The 21,034-nt window shown below is 39.4% G+C and overlaps 6 protein-coding genes across 11 annotated transcripts; 4 read left to right on the top strand and 2 right to left on the bottom strand.

The window, feature by feature from the left end:
• On the top strand, positions 1-1,138 carry LOC6582878 (prisilkin-39). Its single transcript, XM_002008525.3, has 2 exons — positions 1-400; positions 481-1,138. The coding sequence occupies exons 1-2, from the start codon at positions 64-66 to the stop codon at positions 552-554; spliced, it is 411 nt and encodes a 136-aa protein (XP_002008561.1). The 5' UTR covers positions 1-63; the 3' UTR covers positions 555-1,138.
• LOC6582877 (delta-1-pyrroline-5-carboxylate dehydrogenase, mitochondrial) lies at positions 1,048-6,134 on the top strand. The gene is made up of 10 exons (XM_002008524.4): positions 1,048-1,137; positions 2,348-2,510; positions 2,577-3,050; positions 3,111-3,282; positions 3,356-3,543; positions 3,619-3,841; positions 3,906-4,273; positions 4,348-5,318; positions 5,380-5,769; positions 5,843-6,134. The coding sequence occupies exons 2-8, from the start codon at positions 2,467-2,469 to the stop codon at positions 4,580-4,582; spliced, it is 1,704 nt and encodes a 567-aa protein (XP_002008560.1). The 5' UTR covers positions 1,048-1,137; positions 2,348-2,466; the 3' UTR covers positions 4,583-5,318; positions 5,380-5,769; positions 5,843-6,134.
• Positions 6,020-10,474, bottom strand: LOC6582875 (nucleolar protein dao-5). 3 transcript variants are annotated; one of them, XM_002008522.4, is made up of 4 exons: positions 10,252-10,474; positions 8,652-10,010; positions 7,721-7,909; positions 6,020-7,433 (listed from the first exon to the last, which is right to left on the bottom strand). In XM_002008522.4, the coding sequence occupies exons 1-4, from the start codon at positions 10,348-10,350 to the stop codon at positions 6,966-6,968; spliced, it is 2,115 nt and encodes a 704-aa protein (XP_002008558.1). In that variant the 5' UTR covers positions 10,351-10,474; the 3' UTR covers positions 6,020-6,965. The 3 variants fall into 3 exon arrangements, with proteins under 3 accessions (XP_002008558.1, XP_015018121.1, XP_015018120.1); XM_015162635.3 differs by having other exon boundaries at positions 6,020-6,671; positions 10,252-10,472; XM_015162634.3 differs by lacking the exon at positions 7,721-7,909 and having other exon boundaries at positions 10,252-10,471.
• Positions 10,475-10,749: 275 nt separating this feature from the next.
• Positions 10,750-12,724, top strand: LOC6582874. Of its 2 annotated transcripts, XM_015162633.3 has the most exons (4): positions 10,750-10,922; positions 10,977-11,571; positions 11,635-12,331; positions 12,389-12,724. In XM_015162633.3, the coding sequence occupies exons 2-4, from the start codon at positions 10,979-10,981 to the stop codon at positions 12,503-12,505; spliced, it is 1,407 nt and encodes a 468-aa protein (XP_015018119.1). In that variant the 5' UTR covers positions 10,750-10,922; positions 10,977-10,978; the 3' UTR covers positions 12,506-12,724. The 2 variants fall into 2 exon arrangements, with proteins under 2 accessions (XP_015018119.1, XP_002008557.1); XM_002008521.4 differs by having other exon boundaries at positions 10,750-11,571.
• An 884-nt stretch (positions 12,725-13,608) lies between these two features.
• On the top strand, positions 13,609-14,147 carry LOC6582873 (small integral membrane protein 8). The gene is made up of 2 exons (XM_032731327.2): positions 13,609-13,801; positions 13,863-14,147. The coding sequence occupies exons 1-2, from the start codon at positions 13,703-13,705 to the stop codon at positions 14,019-14,021; spliced, it is 258 nt and encodes an 85-aa protein (XP_032587218.1). The 5' UTR covers positions 13,609-13,702; the 3' UTR covers positions 14,022-14,147.
• A 241-nt stretch (positions 14,148-14,388) lies between these two features.
• LOC6582872 (eukaryotic translation initiation factor 2A) lies at positions 14,389-19,543 on the bottom strand. 3 transcript variants are annotated; one of them, XM_032731324.2, is made up of 4 exons: positions 19,498-19,543; positions 16,232-17,408; positions 15,886-16,163; positions 14,389-15,058 (listed from the first exon to the last, which is right to left on the bottom strand). In XM_032731324.2, the coding sequence occupies exons 1-4, from the start codon at positions 19,526-19,528 to the stop codon at positions 14,469-14,471; spliced, it is 2,076 nt and encodes a 691-aa protein (XP_032587215.1). In that variant the 5' UTR covers positions 19,529-19,543; the 3' UTR covers positions 14,389-14,468. The 3 variants fall into 3 exon arrangements, 2 of the variants coding, with proteins under 2 accessions (XP_032587215.1, XP_032587213.1); XM_032731322.2 differs by lacking the exon at positions 19,498-19,543 and adding an exon at positions 17,653-17,927; XR_004364310.2 differs by lacking the exon at positions 19,498-19,543 and adding an exon at positions 17,653-17,930 and having other exon boundaries at positions 15,007-15,058; positions 15,598-16,163.
• Positions 19,544-21,034: the final 1,491 nt, after the last annotated feature.

The raw sequence follows: 21,034 nt of genomic DNA, 5'->3' as shown, positions 1-21,034 counted from the left end.
TTTTCGCAAACAGTATTCACGAGAATTTCAGCGGGATTAAGCACGAATAATATTTTAGCAAATATGTCGCATCAACAAATAACCGTCAGTCGCAGTTTTTGGCTATACGTGGCTTTGGTAGCGGCGCTGTTACAGTGCCAACTGGTTTGCTCTCAATACAGTGGATATCCGTACTATGGAATAGGGGGAAGCGCATCGGCTGGCTCGGCTTATGGCATGTTTGGCAATGGCTACGGATATGGATATGGCTATCCGCCGTACTATTCGTATCCCGGCTATGGATACACATATCCTGGCTACGGCTATGGAGGTGGATCCCTAGGCGGAGGCGGTGCATATGGTTATCCAACTTATGGCTATCCGACCTATAACTATGGTGGTTATCCTTATGCAGGCACGAGTATGTATAGCTTATCTAAGTGAATCAGCATATGCAGTATTATAAATGTATTAGTGTTTTGGACTTGTTTTTTATTATAGACACGGCTTTTGCAAGCAGCAGTGGAGGATTCGCCAGCGCAAGTGTTGGGAGCGGAGGTGGCTTTTACGGTTAAGACATAAGCACTGAACAGATATTTAAGCTAATAATTAGTCACAATGTGTACATATTGAATAAGTATTGTACTTTAGTGGATTGTGTTATAGTATTAAATTCATGATTTTTATAAAAAAGAAGAAACAAAACTAATCTATATCATAATCAACCAATCATCGCTATATTCTTCAATGAAAAATTCATTGAGCCATTTAAACTAACCACTTTTTCCCGCCAAGAGAAGAAACCGATAACAAATGTCAGTGCTGCACAATGCTCGACTATCGTTATTCGAGCAAGCGGCGATTTATCGGTAGCTTTCTATTTATTTCATTTAATTAATTAATGTTGCCGGAAAACTATTTTTAAAGTTCCCACAGCTAGAATATCTATAAATTATAATAACATTTAGTGAATTCTCTCAAAAATGTTATTACTGAACTATCGATAAATATCAGCTGTGCAATATATTAAAATTTAAAAAGCACATACATACATACGCACTGTTCTAACGGATGGATACATAGGTAGACCAATAAAGGCCAAACAAATACAAAGACTTCGCGTGCCTTTTGTTCATTACGTTCGCGAAAGCCCACAAAGTAAGCGATAATTGATTGTCTAAATTTGCAAACTAAAATAAACAAATAATAAATAAAATAATAGAAAAAAATAAAATCTAATTGCAAAATATTTATGAATTCAGTCGCAAAAAAAAGTGAATGTGCAAAAACATAACATTGCGTAATGGACCCACATACAACAAAACAAATGCATTTAAATTATTGTAGTATTAACGCGCATGTGTGAGTGTGGGTGTGCGAGAGCGTGTGTATGTGACTGTATGTATTATATCTAGCTTGCATCTGAGTATCGTTATAGTTGTGCGCAGGTTTGACTTGGCCTCAAAAACTCGTGACCAATTGTGACAGTACTAACATACATAAATGCATACATACATACATATCTATGTGCATATTTGTATGTAAGTATATGCATGTACTTGAGTTGCCGCCAGTTCCTTGGTAAAAATCAATTAGCCTCCAAAATATTAAGAGCTTATGCACATACACACATACATACTCATGCATATGAAAGTATTAAAAAGTGCTGCTTCATATTTTAATAGACAATACCGGGGTGACTTTTATAAGCTCTCTGCCTCTGCCTCGCGCTCTTGCTCTCCCTCTCCACCTCTTTTCTTTTCATACACGCTCGTTTTATCCTCGGCATATTAGACCAAGAGCCAACAACAAAAACTATTGACGCATTTCTTTCACTAACCCTCCTCTCGTTCACAAATTTTGGCAATCGGAAATTTCCACAGCCGAAGAACTGAAAAACAGCTGATGTTTGTCAAAAAATTGCCGCTTCGTTTGAGGTGTGTGTGTGTGTGTGTGTGTGCGTGATGTATCGTATGAGCTTGAGAGAGTGTTCGTGTGTGTGTGTGTGTGGTTATGTTTGTGCGCATTAAAAGAGCTTCGATAGATACTCTCGAACATTTTACACAACTCACTTGCCCAGTTGGCATTTGCTTGGCACGAGACCTGTAATCGTAAATATACATAAAATTGTAGTTTATTTTATTTTTTTTTGTTGTGTTCTTATTATCTGTTAACATTTGAAGAGGGTGTGTCTCGCGTTTGGCTGCTTATCAAATCAATTCACGTTACGTTTCGCCGGCTGCCGCTAATGCTAGACCCCCAATGAACGAACGGCCAAGGTTGCTGATAAACACCGATGTGCTGTGTTCTATAAATGGCATTAATAAAAAACTGTGTTTGTATGCGTTATTTTCTCGTTATCTCACAGGGCAACGAAATTAGACAAAAAAATAAAAACAAAAACAAAAAAAAAAGAACATTTACATAACAAGTCATAAAACGAGATTGGCCCCCATCATACTCACCTGAACCATTCCCAGCTTCGAGATGTTGCGATTAATGCGTAATCCGGTTGCCAGCTCCGTTAAAAGGTAATCGCCAAAGTAATACCAATTAGCTTACTCAACATACTTATAATTGCCCAAATTTCGTCACAGCCATGTCCGTGAAATTGGCAGCGTGGTCATGCAGCCAAAGCTGAAAGATTTCAGCATCAGCAATGAGCCCATATTGGCCTATAGGAAGGGCTCGCAGGAGCGCGCGGCTTTGAAGGAGGCTTTGAAGACCACGGCGGCAACATGCACTGAGGTGCCCATTGTTATTGGCGGCAAGGAGTACAAGACGGACAAGGTGGTGTATCAGGTGATGCCGCACGACCACGCCCACAAGCTGGCTGCCTTCTACTATGCCGATAAGAAACTGTTAGAGCTGGCCATCAAAACGGCTGTGGAGACACAGACCAAATGGGATCGTGTGCCGTTGGCCGATCGCTTGGCCATTTGGGAACGGGCCGCCGACTTGATGGCGGGCAAATATCGCCAGGAGCTGAATGCGGCCACCATGTTGGGCCAGGCCAAGACGGTCATCCAAGCCGAAATCGATGCGGCAGCAGAGCTGATTGATTTTATACGGTAAGCACGTAGAGTATATGTTATATTAGCAATTAGTTTGAATTCATTTTTAATCCCTAGCATTCACGCCTACTTCCTTAAGGAGTGCGTCAAGTATGAGCCCATCAGCGAGAACCTGAAGGTCACGAAGAACTCTTTGCGTTATCGCGGCATCGATGGCTTCATCGCCGCAGTCAGTCCGTTCAACTTTACTGCCATTGGCGGCAATTTGGCCTACACGCCCGCATTGATGGTAAAGACTTAAATTATAGTTTTGACGTTTCGTGTCTCATGTCTCAGGCTAATCTATTTTTGTTTTGCCGTAGGGCAACGCTGTGCTGTGGAAACCTTCGGACACGGCCCTGCTGTCCAATTGGCGCATTTTCAACATAATGCGCGAGGCTGGCGTGCCCGATGGGGTTGTCAACTTTGTGCCGGCTGATGGGCCCGTGTTCGGGGACACGATTACCGCCTCACCCCATTTGTCGGGCATCAATTTCACCGGCTCGGTGCCGTAAGTTCAATTCAATTTGGTTTTTATTTATTTTATTTCGTGTATTATCGATTTTCATAATTGTTTCCACTTCAGTACATTCCAACGACTATGGAAACAGGTGGGCGACAATCTCCCCAAATATATTAATTTTCCGCGCCTCATTGGCGAATGTGGTGGCAAAAATTTCCACTTTGTGCACGAGTCGGCGGATATTGAGACAGTTGTGACATCCACAATACGCTCGGCCTTCGAGTACAGTGGCCAAAAGTGTTCAGCCTGCTCGCGCATGTATGTGCCCGAGTCCTTATGGCCGCAGGTGAGCATATCATATATCATCTCCAATTGCTGGATATCATATCTTATTTTCAATATTTTAATAGATCAAGGAAGGACTCTTGCGCGAGATAAAGCAACTGAAAATCGGTGACGTTCAGGACATGGCCACGTTCACATCGGCTGTCATCGATGACAAAGCATTTAAACGCATTACAGGCTACATTGAGCACGCCAAAAAGAGCTCGAATCTAGAGATCCTTGCTGGCGGCAATTATAGTGATAGCAAGGGTTACTTTATCGATCCAACAATAGTACAAACCAAAGATCCCAAGGATCGGATTATGACTGAGGAGATCTTTGGACCCGTTATCACCATTTATGTATATAAGAATTCTGATTTGATGGAGGCCATGAAGCTGGTGCACACCACAACGCAGTTTGCGCTCACTGGCGCCGTTTTCGGACAGGATGAGTAAGTGCTAAACCTAAGCTAAACGATTCAAGCTATTCCTCATTAATAATACAACTCAAATTTTACTTTTGCAGAAGCTTTATCAACTGTGCTTTGGAGGAATTCAAAATGGCTGCTGGCAATTTCTATATCAATGACAAGTCCACTGGCTCCGTGGTGGGTCAACAGCCATTTGGCGGCGGCCGCATGTCGGGTACCAATGACAAAGCTGGCGGACCACATTATATACTACGCTGGACGTCCCCGCAATCTATCAAGGAGACGTTTGTGCCGCTGCGCGACATAAACTATCCCTACATGTGCGAATAAGGGATAAGACGGAAGCAAATTAGAAAACGACAGGAATCTCATTTAAAACACTAACTCATATATATGTATATATTTATATAAATATATATATGTATATACATATATAAAAGAAAAGGGGAATGTATATGTATTTTGTTGAACTATTTTTAACATACGCACCTTCCTAGTTAACCGCTACATTTGTATGTAGTTAAATGTTATATCGAATCTCTGCTGTATTTTAATCGCCTCAAACAAACAACCAACCAAATGCCGAAAGATGTTGTAAATTGATATGCTGATTACCATAATAAAATCTCACCCGTACACAAACATACTTCTATAATGTAACTCGAATTATAAACTATGTTTTAAATTATAAAGTAAAGTTTTAAAACCGATTGTGATTATTTATTAATTATAACTATAATTTCGCCTCAATTGATTTTACTCAGCTTTGTTGTCACAGTCAATAATGCAATGCAATAAAGTTAAATGTAGTTACTAAAGCTAACAGTATACAATATATACATATGCATACACACATAGATATGTATACTAATTATTGTATATATATGTATATCATGGTATGCGTACACTATACACACAAACTATTTGACAATACCATTTAAATACTGAATGTGAAAATTATGAGTATATGAAAAGACGGAGCGAGGTTATATAAACTCAAAATTGAAATTCACTTAAATAAAAATATGAAATAAAAATTGATTCTCTTTGATTGCAAAGCATTAGGGTGAGTATTACTTTAATAAAAGCAATTGGTAATAATTTTAAATGATATATCATTTAAGCAGGATGTAATATGAAAACCTCGAGTTTTAAATTGATCGACATAAAACTCGACGCCAACTCTAATCAAGCTCATTTACGGCCATGCTAGATTAAACCGAATTTTCTTTAGTATCACTACAACTATCGTACATCGTACACCCCTTAGGAAACTTCATAATTTTTTCTTTTTTTTTTTTTAACATATATTACATTTTTTATATATATAATAATTATTTTGTAATATGGCTCCTCCACGTGGTCCCAGTAGTCCCCGTAGTCCACGTTCTTTGACTCATGTACGCAGCAAAGTTGTCGGATCCCAGACAGAGAATTTACGCGACTTATTCGAGATGATATATTGCAGTGATAATCGGGAAACAAATGACGAAGATCTCAAACTTATAAATGAAAGCGTAAATCAAACTAGAAAATCTCAAATTTTCAACTGATAAATTTATTCTTTTTTTTTTTTCATTTCTATTACAGTTCGATTTATATATGTCGACAGATAAAGATTTCAACCAAGTGGAGACGGCTGAGTTGCATCCCGTTCGCGTATTCATACAAGAACCCAGATCGAAAATTTGCTCATATCTGTATGTGCTAATGGGTTTTACATTATTTACGGGTTTTTTCAGCTGGCTTGCAGATATTCAAAGATAGTGTGTTTCATACATTTATTACAAAGAACTCACTTGGTCGGTCATAAAAACTAAATTGTGTGTTGATTAATTGGTGTGACTTAAGTTGTTACAAATAAAGGCTTCGAAGCATCAAACCTTTTAACTTAGTTTTAATTTAAGTTCAATGTGTGTGGTTTCTCTATGCACGAATGCGTTCAGTAAACCAAAGGAAATTTTTTTCTTTTTTTATCAAATTTACAAAGTAAAACAATGATTTTGCTTTACAAATTCAATGGGGGGATTATATGAAACACATTTCGTATTGGTTTACTGAACGTAGGTTCATAGAACAATAGTCAAGTGCAAATATTAAAGTAAAGCTAAACATATTTAAAACTTGACGATATAACTATAATTGAAGTTCTGTTTGATGGGTTGGTTTGGTTTTTTTTTACAGACTAATGTTTAAGATATTATATAATGTATATATAAATGTATTAAAATATATATATGTATATATGTTATGTGGTAACATAAAACTAGTCGAATTTTATTGAATTAACGCCCGTGTCAATCTGACCGCCCCGATAGCTGCCGCGCTTCTTCTTGGTCTTCTCGTGCTTGAAGGATTTGCCACGTGTGAATTTTAGATCCTTGTTGGCGCGCTCCCCCCAAGAGCCGGCAGCGTTTTTCTATAATTATTTATACATATATAAATATGTATTTTACATAAAAATGTTTATTACAATATATTGTATACAATATACATATATTATGTTCGGCATGTGCTTGTCTGTATGTGTGTATTTGCATGTGTGTTTGTGTCTATTTCATTAAAAAGAAATACTCTGATTTTGCTTGAATTGTCCCGGAATTGTGGAAAAATTTTCCACACTTGATCGGTCCATCTATATAAAGTTATTTCATTTGGGGCTTGATTCCCTCGTGTCGGTTGGTGGCATTAATCACTAAACTACATTACTATGTTAATTATCGAAGGTTATTTTCTTATTTTGTTTTGTCCCCGAATCGAAGGACTTGTTGCCAAAGCCGCCACCGCCGCCACGTCCCCCACCACCACGACCGAATCCACCGCGTCCACCACGATCGCCGCCACCGCCGCCGCCGCCACGGTTGAAGCCGCCACCACCACCACGGCCGAAGCCACCACGTCCACCACGATCGCCGCCGCCGCCGCCTCGTTTGAAGCCGCCACGACCACCGCGATCGCCTCCACCGCTGCGATTGAAGCCACCGCCACGGTTACCACCGCGCTGTCCATCAAATGACTTGCGCTCAAAGCCTCCAAAGCTCTTACGATGACCACCGCCTTCTCCGTCTTCCTCTCCATTTTGATTGTTGCTCTCCCACTTGCTACGATCCGGACGGCCGGCAAAACCAGAGCCGCCACGTCCACGTTGTCCATTATTGAACTTCTTGAAGCCACCGTCATTCTAGAATAAAGCAACACAAAATGGTTAAACACAAATTAGCCAAGCTGGTTGGAAAATGACAAAAACATATTTTCAGTAAAGGAGCCGGCGAATGCCACAAATGATTTGAGATTTGAGTTTGAAAGGCGCTTTAGCTAATTTGTGAGTAACCCCTCTGTCGCTGCTTCATGAACAACCCCAATCGTATGCCTATCATAAGTCTAGTTTGTCTGTCCCCAACCCATACCCACACACTGCAACACACACACATACAGCGCGCCACACTCAAATCCATTTGTGGCACTCACCTTCGCCTCAAAGGACATGTCCTGCACGCGCGAATCTACGATCACCTCTTCGGTGCGGACACGCCGGAAAGGCGATGGGCGACGTTTGCCCCCGCTGCTGTTGTTAAACGGATTGTTCTTGTTCTTTGTATTGTTGGGCGTGGAGGTGAAGCCATTATGCTTCTGCTGCTGCTGCTGCGGCTGCTGATGCTGTATGTTTGTCAAAGTAGTTTATTAAAAAAAAGTGGAAATTCGAAAGCGGATTCTGTTTGATAAAAAGGACAACTGCTGCTGATGTTTCGATTTTAACCATGCATATAAATAGGAGAGAAATTTCTAAGAGATGCCATGAAACTGAGTTATACGTGCCTATTAAAGCGGACGACAAATTATAAGCTTTTATAAATATTCGATAAGCGAAATCGCCCTGCGTCATTCAAACTGTCCCCCCTTTACTATCGAATATCATGTACATGTGTAGAAAAAATGAAATAAATAAATAAAAAGAAACTAAACAAATAAAAACTTAACACCGTCGTGTTTCGAGCCCATTCTGAGATATATAGACTGATTTTAATTAATTGCTCATACTCTAACAAATTTTCAATTATGGACTTCTTCTTGATTTTAGCTAAAAATTCAGATTAAATTAAATACTTAAATTGTCAATATTCTATACAACATAACTATCAATGAAACCTTCCTATAATTGGTTTAGTTGTGTTTGATATTTCTCGATTACTATATAATATTAGTTTTTATTTATTTTTATATTTTCTATTTTCATTATTATTTTTTTTTTAATTTATTTATCTATATTCATTTATTTATTTATTTTCCATTTATTTATTTTCTATTTAATTTATTTAGCTAATATTATTTATTATTTAACTATTCCCTCGGCTCATTGACTGCCTAATTCATTTATATATTAAATCCTTGACCAACTCACCTGATGTTCACCTGACTTGACGAAATTGTTGTATTTCTTGTTAGGTGTTGCCTCGTCTGCATCGCCGCCGCTGAACTTGCGTTTCTTGCCTGCGGCCCCATTGGTCACAGCTTGTTCTTGTTTCTTGGGCTTCACTTCGCCAGACTCTTCGCTGCTGTCGCTGTCGCTATCGCTGCTGTCCTTCTTTTTGGCCGGCATAGGTTTCTTCTTTGCTGGCGGCTCATCTTCATCGGACGAGGAGCTGTCAGAGCTGTCATCCTTTTTAGCCGCTGGCTTAGCTGTAGGCTTGGCTGCAGGTTTGGCCTCCTCCTCCTCATCAGAATCTTCCTCAGATGAGGATTCTTCCTTCTTGGCTGGGGCAGCGCCCTTTTTGACAGCTGGTTTGACTGCAGCGCTTTCATCCTCGGAGCTGCTGTCCTCGGACGAGTCCTCAGATTCAGACTTGGCTGCTGGCTTCTTACCAGGTGTTCCGGGCGGTTTCACCGCTGTTTTCTGGGCCGGTTTCTCATCCTCGGATGAGGAATCAGAACTAGAGGAAGCTGCAGCTTTTTGGGCCGGCGCTGCCTTAGTGGGTGCTGATTTCTTGGCCGGTGCCTCCTCATCAGAGGAATCGTCGCTGCTGTCGTCCTTCTTGGCAGGGGTTGGCTTTGCCGCTGGCTTGGCAGCTTCTTTCTTTTGCTCCCCCTCTGAATCGCTGCTGTCATCGCTACTGGAATCAGCCTTTTTAGCTGCCGGCTTAGCTGCAGCTTGTGCCTTTTTCGGAGGTTCTTCCTCACTTGAGCTATCATCGCTGCTGGATTCGGCTGCCTTTTTGGAAGCTGGCGTTGCGGCTGGCTTTGGGGCTGGCTTTGCGGCTGGCTTTGCGGTCTTAGCTGGCTCCTCATCGGACGAGTCATCGCTGCTTGAAGACGCAGCTTTTTTGGCGGTAGGAGTGGTTTTTCCTTTTGCAGCGCCGACAGCCTTAGTTGGCTTCTCTTCTTCATCATCACTGCTAGTATACGAAGGCTTCACTGCAACAGCCGCCGCAGCTGGCTTCTTAGCTGGCTGCTTTGCTGGTTCCTCATCGGAGCTGTCCCCGCTGGAGGATTCAGCTGCCTTCTTCGCTGGAGATGCCTTTACTGGTGACTTTACAGCTTCTGCATTCGGCTCCTCATCTTCCGAATCATCTTCACTCGACGAAGAATCATCGTTTTTCCCATTTGTGGGGATAGTCACTATCGGCTTCTCATTTTGCTTTTTCACATCGCTGTCACTGTCACTGTCCGAGTTTTGCTTTGCTGCAAGTGGAATCTTTCGTGTTTTGCTTTGGTAGAAAGCTAAGATATCTATCAGCCTGGGTGTACTCTTGGCCACAGCTTGCTATAAATGCACAAGATAATTCATTAACAAAACATGTTGGGTTAGGGAAACACGTGCTTTCGGCATGGCGTGCTCCCAAAACTTATTAAAATACGGCCTATGCAGGAGAATACTGGGGGTTTATATTTATCAATTGAATTGCCAATCTCGAGGCCTTGCGCGCAAATACAACACATATTTAATTGAAAATGAAAATAAAAAAATAAAAGGCACACACAAATAAAAAGCCGGAAGAACTTACCGCTTTTACTTTCTGCTCAAACACTTTTGCCAGGTTTCTGTCCTTAGTCTTAAGGTACTCATTGACAATAGCATCCGCTGTTTTAATTAGTTCAGCCATTTTTTTCTTTCACAACCCTTTTTCTCTTTATTTCTCGCAAAAATCAAGCAACGACTCACTCGTTGCAGTCACAAAAAAGACATAAATTCTATCAACGCACACACACGTGTTGTTTCGATAAATTTTACACACTCGATAAATATATTGCCATGGGACTTACAGTTGTACAGCACTAGAAGAATAGTACGGGGAAAAGTACCATTTTGAACTACTTGTGTGTATGCTACCTTGATTCGAAAAATTCACAATGCAGTTCATTTACTATGTGCATGGCATATAACTAAAATTTATTTGGTAAATAATTTGCAAATATGTATACATATTATAATTATATTCATATAATAGAGACGTTGATTTCTGTTTGTTCATAGTTCACAAACCAGTTCGATTAAAGTCGCTCCGAATCAATCTTCACATCTCTATTTTTCAACACTGCCTGAAAACAGCTGTTGTTCATTTTGTTTGTTATGAAGCGAATTTTTATAAACTTTGATTTACTGTAATTCGAACGTATAGACAATAGAACGCAATAATTCAAAATAGCAAGCTGTTAAAGCGAAAAGCTTTTTAGGGTATATGTTAATACTTCAATAATATCCAAAGTGTACTAAATTCAAAATTTACAGTCATGGCCGATGAGCCGTTAATTGCACATACCACACCCCCCGCAACGACAAGCGAACAAATGCCGGATATATTTAAATTGAACAATGATTGTCTGGAATGTATATTCGAACGTCTGCAAGATCTACGCAGCGAGGTAGCCTTCGCCAGAGTTTGCCAGCGCTTTCAATGGGTATGTCTGAATCGCTGGCGAAGCTCGCACATCTACGACCAGCTCGATATGGAGAAGTGGCGTGAATTACTGCCAAATTATGATGATCTGTGCTATTTCATAAAACAAATGCGCCCCTTCATACGCCACATGACGGTGTCGAGCTGTTTGTGCACTTTGCTGAAAGACCTAGAGGAAATGCAGATTTACCTGCTGCCCAATGTGACCAGTTTCTATTATGATCCGGAAGATGTGGATTGTTATCCATCAGATCGTAGCATATGCAAAATGGCCAAAATGATGCCGAATCTGTTGCGACTGCGTCTAACAACGCCAATACAAGGTCGTTATCTCTCCAATTTTCGGCATCTGCAGGAGCTACATTTGTACGAGGACCAGCATAAGGCATACGAACTGCAGCAGGAATACCTCGACGAGGTCTGCAGGTAAGTGGAAGTGAGATATACGTAAATATCAATACAAATTATTATTATTTTTTATTTCTGCAGTCAATTGCCCAATTTGCAAGTGCTGGACATTCGAATGTACGATGTTATAAGCAAACTGCGGCTCAACAATTGCGTCGCCTACCTCAACAATCTCACCATCTTGAAGCTCAATTTGGCCACATTGAAGACAGTACTCGCCGAGGTGCTAAAGCTGCCGGCGCTCAAGCAGTTGATTGTGCTGCTCGACACTGAGTTTTGTATACCGGTGTCGGCGAGTGTGGATACCTACGACCACAAGATACGAGAAGTGCACGAATTCTATGAGATAATGGAGCGCAAAGCGCCGGATATTATAGGTTTTGCCGTTGACGGTTATTACATGCCTTTGGAGTCCGGCTGGGATACGGATCTGTCCATTTGGTCACATCAAAAGCTCCAGCGCCTGGCAATTTGTAGCTGGACCCATGCCGTAGACTTTTTGGAGCGTTACACCTGCATGAAAAATCTACAGTTGCTGTGCCTGCGCAATTGGACCTATTTGTGCGATGATGTTCTGCTGAAATTCATTGAGATGTGTCCAAAGCTGCATCATCTGGATGTGTCCTATTGCCGAGAGCTGACGCCCAATTTTCTACAACGAGCGCTCAACATTCTGAAGAAGCGCGAACCAAACAAACAAAATAATAGATATTCGCGCACACAACCTCTGCATATATATTTCGTGCTCTGTGGCTTTGAGGACTATGTTGATGTCAAGGTGGGTGCTTTTTTAAAATAGTAATTCACATTTATTCAGAAATCAATTTCTTTGCAGGATCTCAAACGCTCACCCGAGTACAAGGACTACATTTTGTTTATGGATGCTTTTCCCGTTAGCTCCGAACGTGGCTTGAGTTTCGTGGATCGCGGCTATCAATTTGATTTTGATTAAAATATTGGGGAATACAATTTGATCTTGTACATAACAAACAACTCATCGGTTTATTGTAAATTCTCTAGACTTGTGACATATATTTATTGTAAATTTATGGTCTTTTGTGTTAAGTGACCGACGGACTAACAACAAATCAATTGCAGGGCACCTTATTAATTATATGTACATAAAAATATATGTACAATGCATAGACGTTCACTTGAATGCAAACATTGATATTTCTGCGTTGTATTGTTTTTTTTTTTTTTATTATTATTATTTTTATTTTATTGCAATAAAACTGTAAATCAGCAGTTTACTCAATTAACATCTATGGTAGATACTTTCTTCACACAAAATTGATAACTATGTTGATTTCGCGAATTCGAAATTGTCAATTATGATTGCTATGCCTATCGATAGGTACACATATACAGCTCTGATTGAAATATAAATTTGGCTTTTCACAATACTTCAAATACTTCTATGACAGTTATTGTTTTTACTGAAATTATCAAGTTTAAATTATCATGCGCGAAAATCAAATTAAAAGTCCGCCTAGGAACATCGGTTCCTCGAACACCGCCAGTGTCTTAAAATTTATAAACGCTGAGCTAAATACCCCACAAGTAAACGAAAAATAAAGATTTGTCCTTAAATCATAATTAAATAATTCTGCCTTCCAGAACAAAGTCTTGTTGGGCCTGGGGCTTGCCACAGCTGTTGGCATTATCGGTTATACAACATATGTGCGCCACAAATACGAGCAGCTCGGTTATTATCTAGCTCTGAAGGAGGATGGCCAAACCGAGTTCATAAAGAAAACATCCAATTGGGAAAAATAATTTACTGTTTAATGTAAAATTATATTCGTCAAAATTAAGGTTACCCTTTAATACCCTCACATTAGATGAACTATAAAGAAGATAATTTAAGAAATACTAGTTAGTTCGATTGTGGTTCAGATAGATTGAAGATTATATATTCATTATTTTTAATGTCTATTTAGCCATAAATATTTAAAATATATCGATAATAGTTCAGTTCCCATTCAAATAGTAACTCACCACATTTCCGATGATTCAATATTAATCGTATGTGGTGCAGCTGGATTGCGTCAATCGATAGTCATCATATAAGTATTCTCTTGTTTACTAGAATTGTGCAATGTGCTCCAAAATTGTGGGAATTAGAGCAGATCTGTAAATTAGAGCAATGAGTGAGAAAGAAACAAAAGCGCCCGGCGAGGGAATACGCTCCATTCGTAGCACTGGCGTTTTCAGGCTAATCAACTTTGAACTTTATACGAAACCGGTATGCACATGATTCTCTGTATCCTGAACACTGAAACAATATTTTCCGTTTTATTTTGCAGAATAAAATTATCATGGGCATCGGATTGACTGCAATAGCAGGTGTATTTGGCTATATTGCGTATATGCGGCACAAGTACGAAAATCTTGGCTACTATGTGGCTGTTAAGGAAGATGGACGAGAAGAGTTCATTAAAAAAAGATCCAATTGGGAAACATAAAAATTGTTTTCTTTTTGTTGTTGTCTGGAAACTATTTATTAACTGTGTAGCACAATTTGGTACATACATGAGTTTATTGCTATTGTAGTAGTGGTTGCCGAAATATATATTCAAAAAATCACAATAGTAGAAAAATGTTTTTTTATAGTTTTTTTTTTTTTTTTTTAAACTTTGAAAAATTTGCGCACGTAAAGAAAACAGCACTAACATTTCATTATTAAATCAAATACAGGAAGCTCAAAAGTACATAATATGGGGGATACGGCCCAGAAAAACCAAAACTTTTTACTGTTTGGCAGCTGTTTTGCTTATTGCTGTTGTGGTGCGGTTAACTCCTTCAATTGCTTGTTTTGCATTGTAATTTGTAGTAGTTGCTATTGTTGCTTTTGTTGTTGTTGTTGCTATTGTTGTATCACACATTTAACAGTTGATGGCATGTAATCATTATTAAACGGACAATTTGAGCGCCTTGAGTTCCTCCAAATACCTTGCCTCCATTTTAATTTTGTTTAACTGATTCAATTCCAGAGTTTCGCCTTGACTTTGTCGCGACTTGAGCTTTTTAATGTCCGATAATTTTTTGGCCACATTACGTATCTTGCGATCCTTGTCGCTATTGTTGTTATTGTTGTTGGCATTATTGTTCGGCGGAACATTGCCATTGGCCTGATAATGACGTGGTGTGCCCAGCTCAACCGTGTTTTGCTGCTCCTGCTGTTGATGCTGCTGCTGTTGTGGATGCTGCTGCTGCTGCTGCTGCTGCTGTGGTTGGTATTGCTGATGCTGCCTGGGCTGCGGACGCTGCTTCTGCTGCTGCGCTGGTTTGCGCGGCGATTCACCAACATTTACAGCTGAGCCTGTTGCAATCTCCTGATCTTGCTGCTGCTGCTGCTGCTGGTCCAGACCCTCAACGGGAGACGCTGCAGTGGCAGCTGCATCTTGTGGTGTGGCATCGCCAGCTTCACGCTTGTTGTTGATGTTATTATTGCCCTTTGCTTTGCTGCCGTTGGTATTTCTCTTCTTATTTTTGCCAACACCTGCAAAGGATACGAAACAAAATAAAATTAGAATATTGAAGGACATTTTCCAGTCATAATATAACTTTAAATGTTCTACAAAAAAAAAAAAAAAAAAAAAAAAAAAAACAAAAAAATGACCGACGCCAAATCATTTATGATAAATATTCATCATCATCAAAGGTTTATACACCAGATATCGAGAAATAATACAATTATTACAGTTTTTATTTTCTTCTTTAATGCAGATAAAAATCGAAAACTTTCTCAATTTCAAGCGAAAGACTCAAGCTCACCTCGATAGCAAAAATGATAATGAAACAAGTGAAACAACGAGAGGAAAATTTCAAAGCTTTCCAAGTATTGAGATCTTGAAAATTATAATGCTAAATAGTCGATATTAGTTGGGTTAATTCTATATCTGAATTGGCTATTATCGGACAGTATAGAAAAGTATAGCAGACCCAAAATTATGTTATATCGGTGCAGAATTTATAGTTTTGGGATCGAAATATAACCATTGAAAATGTTTTGGTAGGCAATGTACGTTTTTTACTTACAGCCACGTTCTCTAATATCCTACACACACAATGCATTTTGGTTTTTATTTTGGTATGAGTGGAATGGAATGATGAATCTTTAGAATTTTTAGTAGCGCTTATGTTGGTAGGGTCGGTAGCGTCGATTGGGTCGCGTCGAGCTGGCACTTGAGCTGCTATGGCCGTTGTTGACCATGCTCGTTACCATCTGGCCCTGGCCCTGTTGTTGCTCGCCGGAGCCCTGGCATCGCCGCATTATCGGATTATCCAAGTCATATTGTCTATGCCAAATTTTCCGGCTGCTATTACCTGGTGCTGTTGCTGTTAGTCCCGGCACCGTCTGAGGCTGCGGCAAATATTTTTCCGGATTTTTCCCCTCCTTGAGCAAACGCAAATGGGGCGGTGTGTAGGCCTTCTTGCTGGCCTCCGGCTGACTGGACTTGATGCCCTCATGTTTGGCCTTCGTGATTTTTGGCTCGGCAAATGTGTTATCCGCATACTGCTGCCACTCGATGCCAAGCAACTCCTGACCCTGCGGCCACAGTGTCTCATGCAGCAATGCGCCCGAATAGTGATATACCTTGAATCTGAACACAAGTATATATGAAAATTAACTCTATAAATAATATAATGATGCCCTCATTGAGTCACTCACCCGTTGCTAATGCGCAGTCGGGGCGCAGTTGTTGCCGTGACAAACCATTCGCCATTCGGATGCCATTCAAAGTGTGTGGTGTCCGCACACTTTATATTGGCGATCCTCTCCTTCTTGGTAACATCCCACACTTCCACGGCGCCGGGTAGATTGCCAAAGCCGGCGAGCACAATCAGATTGCCAAATGGATTGAAGTAGGCGCAGTTGCGTGGTCCCTCTCCAAAGTCAAAGATAACGTCACACTTTAGATTATAGAGTGCTGCCTTGGATGGCATAAAGCCATAGACGACAACAAATTCATTGGCCTTGGGGCTCCATTTCACACAGTGGACGGGGCCCTCCTTCGATAATGGCACAGAGCATGTATCGCCCTTGGTAGCCATAAAATGTACCGCTTGATTGCCATAGTACGAGGCACCACTCTTGTCCACCTCCGTGCTCGTTAGAAGCAGCAGGCCACTGCCTCGCTTATTCCATAGCATCTCGACGCGATCCGCTTGAAAGAAACTCTTACAGGCAACCGTTTGGTTCTGGCCCAAAGCTGGATACTTGTAGAGCTTACACATGGATGGTGCACCCTTGGCGCCGGGTGTATAGAATGCCAAGTATGGCGGACTATTGCCCGGACCGAGGGATAGCATACCGCCGCGACTGCCGCCAATTTTGCGTGATGCACTGGCAAATCCTTCAGTCGGGCCATTTGCCAAATCATAGAAAAGTGCTTCACCGCCGACGACCAGCGCAAAGATCGATTCATCAGATGACCACGATGGCTGCCAATCCGTTTGATTCTTTTGTACAATGGCAAAGACCTCCTTGCCAGTGGCAATCTCGTAAACAAGCAAATTTGCAGCACCCTCGGGACGATCTTTTGTGATGGCATAATGCTCCCACGTGCACAGATAATTGCCGCGCGGTGAGAACTTGAGATAGAAGGCCTTTGGACGCGGCAACGTGCATTGTACCGGCCAGCAATCAGCGTCGCCGCCAGTGTTGGAAATTGGCACGCGTAGCACCTTCACCTCGGCACCATTCGAGTATGCAAAATACCGACCATCCGGACTGAAGCAGATCGAACGCGAACTTTTCGTCTCCTCTCGCGGCAAATTGGGCTTGTGTTCGTATGGCTGTTTTGCACCAGCTGACGACCACAGCTCAACAGCCACGCTAGAGCGAACTGGAAGGAGATTCGGCGAAAGAAAGGCAAAAGAAAAGAAACACGAATTAGTTACCAACAGACACACACAAACACATACATATACACGCATATACACGCGGTTAGGGTCGCCGTCATACGATAGCGCCTCACATATGCTCGAAAGGCAGCCCCGACTGAGGCGAATTATGGCAGTGCATGGCGCAGGTGTTTGGCTAGCAAATGTTATTGCATTTAATTTATATTATTTGCTTTGTATATTTACTTGCAAGGGTAGGAACCACACCGTCCACAGCCGCAGCCATTGTCTTCAATCTCTCACACACACACACACGGTCACTGGCTGCAGTGTTGGTCAACAGTTGTTTGTGTACGCACGGTTGTATTGTGTTGTAATCGATAACGCTAAAGCAACATGCATTGGGCGCGCGTAAAACGAACATCAACCAGACGTATTCAAAAACTGCAACAAAATTTTATGCTCTACGTGAATTTCAAAACATTTTTAGACTAAAGAATTTAGTTATTATCAAACTTCAAGGCAAACTTTGTGCATAGTACACAAATTGTTGTTGTCGACTGAGGCTAAAACGACTTTCTCCCCATGTACCTGTATCACAAATTCTATACGCAACTTTAACTTTAAAGAGTTTCCATTTCATTTCTTTTTTTTTTTTTTTTTTTTTTTTTTTGGCAAACTATTACGACAGTTAATGTTTAAACTTGTTAAAGCACATATGAAAAACAAAATAAAAGTAACGCACAATTGGCATTGGAACTCGTTCAGTTACTTTCGCTGAAAATTGTGACCGAACAACGGAGCTGCGGCACAGTGGGGCAATCAATAGAAAACTCTGATATGTTTCAGAACGTTATTGAATATGCATTAATGTAAATTTAATTAAATGATAATAAGTAAACATGTTAAAATGTAAGACATATTTATTTTGGCGTATAATATAAATAATTTACTATTTGCTATAACTGCCATTCGGTTCCACTGTTTGATCATGATAGATGTCGTTAAACGTCGTTGTCACCTGCGTATGGACAGATAGGCAAATAGACAGACAGATAGGCAGAAAGGCTGACAGAGAGGCAGACGAGTAACATGTAACGACCACTCATGTTTCAGTTGGACAATGTTTTCATTGTTTCAATTGTTACTATAAATTTTATTTTATTTATAATACGATCGTGCGTTTGGTCAAACGGGCGACTGCGACGACAATTGACTTTAAATTTCTTGCACTTACCAAAGAGAAATGCTAACACAGTCACAACTTTGAAAGTTTTGTAACTGTCAAGAAATATATATATATATATCTGCTTTTTTCCTCCATCTCTTGATAATAACCATCACAAATTGAAACTAATATAGCTTTGGCAATGCCAACGACAGCAACGACAACTTTCCCAAAATGAAAAGCGCCTTTAGTATAAACGCGCATCTCGCACTGTCGCACTCAGTCTCTGTGGGGCGACAAGTGCTTACAGAATATGCGATTATGTAATAATATTAATTGTAATTCAATTAAATGCAGTTACTGGCTCAGCCATTTCGCAATGCTTTCGATTTTCATTGATGCAGGTGAAAACTCGGTTGATATCAATTTCTAGGCACTAAGACAATGAATTAACTAACTTACTTTACTAAATTACTTTAAAATTTTCTTTTCTTTTAATGAAAATATAAAACTAATAAGAACGTTGCTGAATACGCATTTACGGTCAAAGTACTACGAGACCCATTTAAGATCCACCACGCCCTCAAATGGTATATATATTATTTTTGTGCAAATCAGTAGAACTTCGACAACAATCATATAAATAAAATTTTAAGTTTTGACCTTTGAGCTCTAGAAGTGTAAGAAATACAGTTTTTCCTATTTTGCCACGCCCTCAAAAGCATCTTATGTTGATTTTTAACTATCTAGGGGCGAAATGGCTTGCACAGACGGACGGACAACAAGACGGACATTACACAAAGTCAATATACTCATGAGCATAACAAATATATATAAGTAAATATTAATAAAAATTTATAATAAATATACATATATAACAAAATCCAATATATACGAAACTAATTTAATTCGTGATTTCTTACTTGTTTCGTAGAACCTATCCCCAATCCTCATATTCACAATCACAATCTCGATTCATTCTCCAGCAGGTGCTGAAGGCGATGAGGGGTGCACAACATATGAAAACCAAGCAACAGCCGCATAAAACAAATCCCAAAATGATGAGACCTATTAGCAAAAGCTTTAAATTACGAGAATTCATTTTTTTAGTTTTTAGTTTGAGTAAGACAATTTTGAAATGTATTCAACGTGTAACTGTAAAGTAAAAGCACGTTTTGTTAATTTTCAACATGACTATCTGGAATACCCCTATTTCATCAAAGAGAAAGAAGCCACTTAAAACATATTTGGAATTTTTATTTTTTAAGATAACTAAAAAATTTATAATCGAAATGAAAGCTTGAAACGAAAAATTTTGGAATTGGAAATTAATTGAATTAGACGATCACGATCTTATCTCATCCCCGACCGAATCCTTTCAGCGCTTTGTGTTTGTGGCCTGTTGTTGGTTTTTCTGTGGCTGTTGCGGATTTTCTCCTTCCTCCTCATCCTCTTGATTTCGGTTCTTACAGCAGACCAGACAGCAGCCCAAGCAAGCCAGACATGGACAACACAATATCAATATCACACAACAGCAACATAGAAATATGAGTAGTACGAAAACCCCAATAACGGCATATATAATATTCCATGACCTCTTCTTTTTTACCGCCATCGATTCCTATTGGCCTGACTCTTCATGAAGCCGAAATTGCGCCCATGAAGCTAACCAAAATGCGCCCAATTCGTTCTATTCAATTTGATTCCAAAATGTATTCCAATAATTTTGTATGCCTAAAAAGTTATCCAAAAACCGAACTATTGATTCCAAACAAAAATTTTATATAATTTTTGCGATTATTGAGGCATTGCACACTTTGTTAAAAAAGAGTCTGAATATTTACTTATTACGAGACAGCTGTGGAAGATATATTTTATAATGTTAATTAATTATCATTAATCATCATTTTTAATGCTGCCTTAAGAGATTCGCCTACAAAACTTTATAAATAAATAAAACTTATATCGGAGCTTACAAATCTCTGTTTAAAATTGAACTTAAAATAATTTCAAGCTGGTATTTCAAATATATATATTTAAATCTATATTAAAAATTAAAATTCAATTATAAAACAATTTAATACAAAGAAATGAATAAAGCATGTTATTAATACAATAAAATATTTATATAGGTATATATTTCTAAAATCGAAAAAATTTAACCGAACATACATGTAGATATTTTATAATTCGGCTTCCAATAAATATTTCCTGTAATTTATTAATATTTTTAGCGACATTAAATGGTTGTTTATATAAATTTTAGTCCTAGCGAAATTAAACTGTAGCTTATATAATAAAATTTAATAATGAATATAATACAATTTATGATCTTCGGATAAGTTGATGAGATTTGAAGACTATTAGTTCACAAATTTCTACAAACTTAAAAATTCACTTGATAATATAATTACATATAGATATTATACATATATACACTATACGCACTTTCTGGCAGCC

The sequence above is a fragment of the Drosophila mojavensis genome, unplaced genomic scaffold (genome assembly GCF_018153725.1).
Source record: "Drosophila mojavensis isolate 15081-1352.22 unplaced genomic scaffold, ASM1815372v1 contig_74, whole genome shotgun sequence".
In the NCBI taxonomy this organism is placed as follows: Eukaryota; Metazoa; Arthropoda; class Insecta; order Diptera; family Drosophilidae; genus Drosophila; species Drosophila mojavensis.
Note: the sequence above shows the minus strand (reverse complement) of the source record. Positions and strands in the feature narration are given on the sequence as shown.